The sequence below is a fragment of the Mauremys mutica genome, chromosome 20 (genome assembly GCF_020497125.1).
Source record: "Mauremys mutica isolate MM-2020 ecotype Southern chromosome 20, ASM2049712v1, whole genome shotgun sequence".
Taxonomy (NCBI): domain Eukaryota; kingdom Metazoa; phylum Chordata; order Testudines; family Geoemydidae; genus Mauremys; species Mauremys mutica.
Genome location: NC_059091.1, coordinates 5,686,537 through 5,695,728, shown reverse-complemented (window position 1 = coordinate 5,695,728; position 9,192 = coordinate 5,686,537). Strand labels below are relative to the sequence as shown.

General features: G+C 45.9%; 1 protein-coding gene across 1 annotated transcript; it reads left to right on the top strand.

The window, feature by feature from the left end:
- The first annotated feature begins 250 nt into the window (after nt 1-250).
- On the top strand, nt 251-8,924 carry LOC123353657 (keratin, type II cytoskeletal 4-like). Its single transcript, XM_044994953.1, has 9 exons — nt 251-730; nt 2,414-2,628; nt 3,886-3,946; nt 4,626-4,721; nt 5,227-5,391; nt 5,473-5,598; nt 7,536-7,756; nt 8,051-8,079; nt 8,189-8,924. Exons 1-9 carry the CDS (start codon nt 251-253, stop codon nt 8,815-8,817), a joined length of 2,022 nt encoding a protein of 673 aa, XP_044850888.1. The 3' UTR covers nt 8,818-8,924.
- The last annotated feature ends 268 nt before the right edge of the window (nt 8,925-9,192 follow it).

The following is a 9,192-nucleotide window of genomic DNA, read 5'->3' as shown; positions in this document are numbered from 1 at the left end:
AATGCGTTATTTCATAAGTGGTTAATGTTTACTATGAAGCATTGCATGTTGCAAAGCATTTACTGCTGCTAGGCAAACCAAACCCTTGAAAACTTGAAATTAATTTTCTGATCCAACCAAGCCCAGCTTCACTATCATATATAAGGGGTAGTGTCAAGGTGTCACATCAGACGAGTCCTTTCTCCTTCACTTTTTGCTGCTGTCACGCACCGCAGCTCCTGATACTTATTCCCGCTTCAAATACGCTGCCATGAACAGACAGACGTTTTTTGCAAGCTCCACCGTTGGACGAAAGGGCTTCAGTTCAGCTTCTGACACCTGTGGCCTAAGCGGACACAGAACCTGTGTGGCCTCTGTAGGCCCGCCGGTCGACAGATGTCAAGTTGGTGGCTACAGCAGCAGGAGTGTCTGCCACCTGGGTGGAAGCACAAGAATTGCCGATGCTGGATGCTACGGAGGTTATGGCTATGGTGGCACAGCTTGGGGCAGTGTAGGTTATGGCAGCTCTGGAGGTTTTAGCGGCAGGGTAGGTCCTTGCGGACCCAGAGGCTATGGAACTTTTGGAGGTTATGCCGATTGCAGGAGTGATGGTATCCGAGGGGTCAGCATCGATGAGTCCCTCCTGAAGCCGCTCTGCGTGGGAGTTGACCCACAAGAACATGAGGCACGAGAACACGAGAGGGAGCAGATGAAGACCCTGAACAACCAATTTGCCTGCTTCATTGACAAGGTGAGAGCATCGATGTTTTCTATCTTTCTTTTAATAAAACAAAGAGAATGGCCCATGGTGCAGATTTCTAATCCGGATCTGCATCCAGATCCAAATTTCCCCATGTTCAGACTGTGACCTTTGGAACAAGAGCATCAGATTGTCCTTGGATTGGGGCCAAGTCAAATCCCTACTGAATCAGTGGAAAGACACCTGAATTCACTTAACTGGAGTTGGCTCATGCCCCGAGACAGAGCCACTGCGGTACTTAACTCTTTGGAAAGTCTCCGTCACTTGAAGGCTTTAAATCAAGGCCAGATGACTTTCTAAAAGATCTACTCTGTCTCAACCAGAAGTTATGAGGGGGGTTCCGAAGAGGATGGAGCTTGGCTGTTCTCAGTGGCAGCAGATGACAGAACAAGCAGCAATGGTCTCAAGTTGCAGTGGGGGAGGTCTAGGTTGGATATTAGGAAACATTATTTCACTAGGAGGGTGGTGAAGCACTGGAATGTGTTACCTAGGGAGATGGTGGAATCTCCATCCTTAGAGGTTTTCAAGGCCCAGCTTGACAAAGACCTGGCTGGGATGATTTAGTTGGGGTTGGTCCTGCTTTGAGCAGGGGGTTGGACTAGATGACCTCCTGAGGTCTCTTCCAACCCTAATATTCTATGATGCAGGAACTGTTGGGTAAAATTCTATGGCCTGTGTTATGTCAGGTCAGACTAGATGACTGAAGTGGTTCCTTTTGCCTTAACATCTACGAAGCTATTAAATAAACAATATAAAAAACCAAACGTGCCTGGGTGATGGTTGTCTGCAGGTCGCCCTTCAAGTCCGTTGTTTCCACATTCTCCAATGAGGTCCGCATTAAAGTTCTATGGCCATTGAGAATGTTTTGTGCTAAGTGGAACAAAAACAATGGCACTATTGTTTTCATCCAAGGATGGGAAACTGAGCAGATTTTTTTCCGAGTCATTATTTAGTTTATTGAAAGGAATGCAACATCTGGCCTTGATTCCATTCACAAGAATTACTGTAGTGAAGTCAATGGACTGGTATGGTTATGAAAAGACCCTCACCTTCCTTGATTTGCAATTTGCTGGGCACTACCTGGGCAATCACCACTCAACGACACCAAACAAGTTTGCGATCCTCTTACATTCAGGACGAGGTACCTGAACGAGGAGTACCTGGACGAGGAGACACAGATAGAGCTTCAGACTTAAATTTATTTTCTTGGCCTTTTGATGTTTATATTTGACACACAAAGTTATATTAATATCATTCTTGGCCATTAATTTAGTTGGTGCTGGTCCTGCTTTGAGCAGGGGATTGGACTAGATGACCTCCTGAGGTCTCTTCCAACCCTAATATTCTATGAATCTATTATTTCAATACCATGAGGATATGTGTAATATGAAGGTGAATGGAATACAGTATTTGTTAGCTTAAAATGTATTCAACTTTGATATATATTTGTGATTACTCAGAGGAGGGAGGAGATACTATTAAGTATCATTTCCCAAAGATCTGCTTCCTTTGGTCCTCTAGTTGCCAAATACTCTGTTCCTGCCTCTGGAATACCAGTAACAGTTCCTGAATCAAAAAGGACAGTTTAACTTAGGGTCCCGATTTCTTTCTTTCTTTCAGTTCTTTGGTGGCAGCTTTCGGAGATTTAAAAAATTGCTGAATTTTGGTTTACAGGTTCGACACTTGGAGCAGCAGAACAAGGTGCTGGAGACCAAATGGAACCTCTTGCAGCAGTGTGTTCCTCCAGCCCCACGGCAAAATCTCGAGCAATGCTTTGAGAATTATATCTGCAGCCTAAGGAAGCAGCTTGAGGGTTTGTTAAGTGCCAAGGAACAACTGACCTGTGAGGAATCTGCGTCAAGGAAGCTTGTGGATGAATTCAAATGCAAGTAAGAGATTATCCATCATTTGCTTTCTTCTCACTTTGCTCTATTTCTTGTGATCTGCTGTGGGAAATGAAAAAAATTGTGGTCTGATTCACCACTGAATTATTCCAGTCTTTAGCTGGTATAACTATTGTAGTAGGAAGAGACCCTGAGACATAAGCCCTTGTATTAGAGGCCTGGTATGAGGCCTGAGGCCTGAACTAAAGTAGTGGTCAAAACTTTGCCAATATGAAGCAAAGTCAGGTTGTGAGCAAGAGACAGACCATGCTCACAGAATTTGGCAAGCACAGGGCCGATATTGCAAAAACACATATTCCAGAAGGGTGGTACCAGAACACCTCAATACTGCCACATTTCCCAGAGATAACAGGAACACACTGACCCATCCTGAAGATAAGGTCAGGATAACAGCATAATTAATAAAAATGTTTTAATCAAACCAACATGTACAAGGCAATGAGTGGCACCCAAATATGTCAACGGGTGGCACCCTGATTTGTAATTTGTTTGTATTTGTGTATAAAAACCTATCTCAAAAGGAGTGTCTTTGGCAAGCCTACGGAGCCCTGGAAAGTCCCATCAGTGACCGAGCTGCATCCATTGTAACAAGCACACATGTCTTAGGGTAGGTCTACACTTACCGCGCGGGTCAACGCGGAGAGTTCGACTTCTCGAAGTTCGAACTATCGCATCTAATCTAGACGCGATAGTTCGAACTCCCCGCATGCTCCGGTCGACTCCGGAACTTCACCATTGCAAAAGGCGGTGGCGGAGTCGACCTTGGAGCCGTGGACTTCGATCCCACGGCGTCTGGACGGGGGAGTAGTTTGAACTAGGGTACTTCAAATTCAGCTACGCTATTCACGTAGCTGAATTTGCGTACCCTAGTTCGACCCCCCTTCTTAGTGTAGACCAGGCCTCAGTATCTTCGTAGAGTCTACCAGGTGCCATTACTGTACTTTGTTGAAAATAAACCTGGCCAGGCACCTTTGCTACTAAAACAAGTCTTGTGGTCTTATTGAGCAGTTCACACAAAGCCTGCTGTACGTACTACCTGGCCAGAGCCAGTGCAGCACTCAGAGAGAACACACGCACGCCGCCAAATATCTAACAACAACGATATCAATTGAAATGGCATTTGCGATTGGTGAAAGACCCAACGTTGATTTCAAGTTGAAAGAGAAAAATGTTGCCCATGTGTGTTATGGCAGTTGGCAAAACAAGCACTGACCCACCGCTGTCTCTTCTCTTTTCCCACAGGTACGAAGAGGAAATCAGCAGGCGCACAGTGGCAGAGACCGAGTTTGTGGTGCTCAAGAAGGTGAGAAATTCAGGTGGCTAAAAGAGGAAGTGTGGATCTGTAAATATAGCTATAACCATTTTGCATGGATTCCGCAGCAGAGATATCTGATGATGGTAGCATGAGGAAAAGGCACATCTTTGCACACATACTGGACAGTGTGGAAAAAGGATATAGATGGGAATGGGAGAAGAAGTTGAACAGCATTAAAGCTAACATGGTTGCAAATCACAAGCAAAGATAACACACTCAAGTTGCTTTTCTTGTCATTATTTGTAAGTTGGGCCTAGTAGACAGATCAAAAAAGGTTGTAGCTGGACAGAAATGGAATAGTAAAGTCCCACTAATGACTGATACTTTAATCATCTAAAGAGGGGCATCTTAATTTTTCTTCCTCGCTGGATCCATTGTAGGTTGATCTCAGACAACGAGACAAAAACACTGAATATTTAGAGTTCATATTTAAACTTTCATTAGTCAATACTGGGTTTTCCACCAAGTCCTAAGTAACGAAGAGGACTTTTCCTCCCCATTGACTTTGAGGTGGGTTGATTTTCCTTTAGGAGGCCCGGAAGCCCCTTGAGGAAGCCTGGCAAATTGAGACATTCTGTTCCACAAGCCTGATGGAAACAGACAACAGGCTTTGCCTCTGATACCGTTTCCCCAGTGTTTTGGAATAGCTGTGGCCTTTTTTCCTCAGGAGGCGGACTCTACCTTGCTGCACAAGGAAGAGCTAGAGGTGAACGCAACCTTGTCGAAGCAGAAGCTGGAATTTCTGAGATGTGTGTTTGATGAGGTAAGGATTCTTCTCATGCCACCTGCCATGGAAATTCAGTACCATGTTTCTCCTTGAAATCACCATCATGTTGCATAGGGTCCAGATTACTAGAGGCAGCAAGGACTCCATAGCTAGAAACTCCACCTGGATGATTGCCTCTAGGAAACATTTACTAATCCACCCCTAAATATGGAATTATGAAGCCTATATAACGTTACGCCATAATGTATGAATCTTCACCCTGGATCTATCTGGTGACAATGCCTGGGAATAATGAGACCTGTCTTTTCCTCCCCAAATCCATCAGAAATTGGACACGTCCTACCTACCTGGTTGGCCTGCCCCTACTCCTAAGAGAAAAGACTTCTGTATTTCTCATAGGCAAAGCCCTTTACATTGGTCTTTAGTTGCAGGATCAGAACTAGCCCAGTGAAGAGAGACCCTTTGTCTTTGAGTGAACATCTTGGAAGTATGGATAAGGGAGGGGGCTTTAAATGATATCTAAGATTTTATGCAATTGCAGGAGAGAGGGCAGATGGATGGCCGGTTATGCGACACCGCAGTTGTTGTGAAAATGGACAACAGCAGAGACTTGGACACGGACTGCATAATCAAGAACGTTGAAGGCTGGTATAAAGAGATTGCTCAGAGGAGCAAAGAAGAAGTTGATGTTTTGTACCAAACCAGGGTGAGTCACAAACGAGACAGGTACGATACAGGCTATTGTATGATGCAAGTTCAATTAACAATGTTTGTTTCTGGATACCAGTTCGAGGAGCTTCAGGACAAAAGGGGCAGATTCTGTGAGGATCTAGAGAGAAACAAGCATGAGATTGCAGAGCTAACCCGTCTGATCCAGAAGCTGCAGTGTGAGACTGACCATGTCAAGAAACAGGTAGGAGTGATGTAGATGTTTTGATTTTCCGATGAATGTGCCAGATTTGGTGTATTAGTATGGATGATATATTGGAATACAGTATGGCTGGGAATTATGCTCTGGTTCTGAATGATGCCGTTGCGTCTCTGGCATGAACCAAGACTGATCTGAGATGGTTGCTAGGTTGAATGAATGAGGTCAAGTATTTAAAGAAAACCAACACCACAACTGAAGTATTATAGAAGATAGGGTCCAACCCTCCATGATTGTACTGGAGAATCCAGGAGTGAAAGATTAATCTTTAATTAAAGATGATGCCATGTGATGAAACCTAGGAATACGTCCAACCAAAATTGGCAATCCTAATAGAAGATGGCTACAACAACTCTGCAAACAGGATCCACACTGAAGCATCCAGCCCTTAAGACGTAATTTCACTTCTTCAACTTATTGAGTAGACTTTCTGTCTAGCGAAATTCAAGGATTTTGAGAATCGTCATCACCTCTCGCTTGTCAAGGACAGTAGTGGTGATGGGAAAAGGGAAATTACATGGAATAAAAGGGAAAGTGATTTGCGGCTTGACTTTCAATCACATTCAGGCCCCTTTCACCACTCTGCCAGTGGCCATATAGCGGGTATAAATTACATTTACTTTGTTTTGACGGCCCCTTTACACTGCCAGAGCTGGGGCCTGAGTGTAAGTGAGAATCAGGTTCTCTCCCTTCTTATTTAACCAGGTTACCACGCTTTTGAACAGGTAGGAGGATAACTCTAAGGATGAGCGTTAGTGAGAGCAGTAGTATTATCACAAGCAAGCCTTTTCTTTCTCATGTCCGGTCTCTTCAAAGACGGCGTTTTCTCCCTTGTCTTCGGTTTCCCTTTCAGTTCCATCCTCTGCCACAATTTAGCACCTGCTAGCTGCAGTGAGAGGAACTGCAAGGCAGACCTTGTTGTTCTCTTGAAAAAATAAAGAGCTTCAGCCAATCAGAGCCCAGCAGGCTTTGATAAACGTTGCTACAGGGCCCGAGCAGGTCAGTTCCAGGCTGGGACCAGACGAGTGAAGAAAGGGGCTGCTCCCTGGCCAAGGGAACTAGGCAATTAGTCAGAGGTTATCTCTGGCTGAACTTATGTAGCTGGGACTGCAGAAGGAGAAGAACCTGAGGGCATTGGCGCTGAGATAAGGCTGGAGATAAAAGTACTGGTAGAAAGAGACTCAGGGAAAGGGAAGGATTGCGGTAAGCAGTACATGGCTGCTGTGTATTAAGTCCCTGGATAGGACCCCAGAGTTCCCCTACTGGCCACAGGTAAAGTGGCATCAACCCCACAAAGGAGACAGGACTGAGTTGGGAGGCCAAACAAAGGGCTGTCTTTAAAGGGGCCCAGAGCCAGGACTGAAAGCCCTACTAAGGGCAAATAAATTGTGTAATACCCACCCCGGAAGGGGGTCGTTTGGACTTGGTGACTTGGCCAGAGGGCCAAGCTGCTGAAGTCCCACCAAGGTTGGCTGGCAGCCTGAAGGGGACACCAGGGGTGAGAAAAGGTCTGTGGTACCACACCCAGCCACTAAGAGGCGCTCAAGAGGTGAGTGACCCTATTACAGAGACCTATGGGAATACCATAGAATAGCGGTTACACCACCAAACCCAGCACCTAGCCTTTGATAGTGGCCAATACTTCACGCTTTTGAGGGAGATGCCAAAATTGTGCCATACTACTAAGCAACGCCATGTGTCCTGTAACAGGTAGGCCTTATTATGGACACTTGGAGTACCTTGAAAGAAGGCCATGAAACAAGGTATACAGCTTCCAAGATGTTAGGCTTTCCTCAGCCATGTATCCATTCTTCTGAATTTGGAACTGAAACCTGGGAAGCGAATCCAGAGGCTGATGGCTCAGAACTCTGGTAGAGACACAGAAACACAGCAGTAATGTCTTCCGTTTTCTCCCTTGGCAGATTGCCTGTCTGCAAACAGCCATTTGTGATGCTGAGCAGCGCGGCGATTGTGCTCTTAAAGATGCTCGAGGTAAACACATGGAACTGCAGAACGCTCTCCAGAAGGCCAAGGATGAGCTGGCATGCATGCTGCGTGATTACCAGGCACTCCTGAATGTCAAGCTGGCCCTGGATATCGAGATCACTACATACAAGAAACTGCTGGAAGGAGAAGAAAGCAGGTGGGTGCAAAATACCATAAAGCTCGACAATGGAACGATCTCTACGTGACTTTCCAATGGTGAAGATGAGGATTACCTAGCAAATCCAAACAGCTACCAGGGCTCCATTGCACAAGTATTGACAAGAGAGAGCCTCTGCCCTGGACATGATGTGATGCAGGGGATGAGAGAGACACATAGGGATGGAGTGGGTTAGTTGGTAGGCTGAAGTGCCAATAAAATGAACATCAAGTTCCTAGAAGCAGAGCTAATTGATGGGATGAAGTACTCATCTTTCTTTTCTTTCCCCAACAGGATATGTTTGGGGACGCCTGTGAGTGTATGTAAGTAAGCCAAGGATTTACAATTGGGATATTCCAAGTTTGGGTTTTTTTTTTCCTGTGAGAGTGCCAGCTTTCTGCTCAACTTACTGCACCTGTGTTTTTCTTGCAGCTGTGGTCACCAACTCCTCTAACATAGCTGGAGACAGTGGTACCGCGGTTGGAGTTGGAAGTGGATGTGGTTACGGCTCTTTAAGTAGAGGCTACAGCTCTGGGCATGGAAGATGCGGCTCCCTAGGTGGGGGTTTCAGCTCCAAAAGTTTAGGAGTCTGCCCCAGAAATGTAGTCAGTGTTGCAGGTAGCCAAAACATCCCTGCAGGTGCAGATTGCTGTCCACCTGGAGGGTTCAGCTCCAGAAGTGGCAGTTGCATATCCAGAGGTGTGGTCAGCTCTGTGTGTAGCCACCACCTCCCGGGAGGTGTGCAATGGTGTCCGCCTGGAGGAGTCATCTCCGGAGGTGGGGGTTACAGTTCTAAAGTCGTAACCGGCTCTGGAGGCACAGGACAAGTCTCTGGAGGTGTCGCCTGCTGCCCGGATGGAGTAGGGTACATCACCAGTAGTGGATATCCTGGAAATGGAGTTTGCACTGTTGAAACCGGAGGGTTTATCATCCAATATTTAGGTAGCTCTCCAGCTGGAGGACCCAGCACTGGAGTTGTACATAACTCTGGAGCTGGGCCATGCCACGCTGGAGTTCCGGGAAGTTGTGAAGTGGTGAAAGAAACCGGCGTAGCTCCGTAGGGTGATGTAACTCTGGATTTGTAGGCAGCACAGCCAGGAATACCACAATGCAAAGCTTAAGCACAAAGTCACCCTTTCCAAAATGATATGAAATGAATTCTCAGCCAGCGGACAGCAACACAAATTGCAAAATCCCTGACCGATTATAAGCATTCATTAGGATAAGAGAGATGTGTCAGGGAGGTTCTATTTTCAGTAGTCTCCTCATTCTGAATGCCCATTCCTTAGCCTTGCTAACAGGTGTTCACAGCAGTATTACTTCTTTAAGCTCATAGTGTCTTTGTATTTCAGTGAGTCGCTGCCTTTAGGCATTTTCTATGCTGCAAAACCACCCTCCCATGGGCCAATCAATTGCGTTGCCCTCTCTCCGGGTTT

Coding starts and splice junctions, on each gene's coding strand:
- LOC123353657 (XM_044994953.1), top strand. CDS start 251: ATGAACAGACAGACGTTTTTTGCAAGCTCCACCGTTGGACGAAAGGGC. Junction 3,947..4,625: donor AGTTTGTGGTGCTCAAGAAG/GTGAGAAATTCA, acceptor TTTTTTCCTCAG/GAGGCGGACTCTACCTTGCT. Junction 8,080..8,188: donor GGGGACGCCTGTGAGTGTAT/GTAAGTAAGCCA, acceptor TTTTTCTTGCAG/CTGTGGTCACCAACTCCTCT.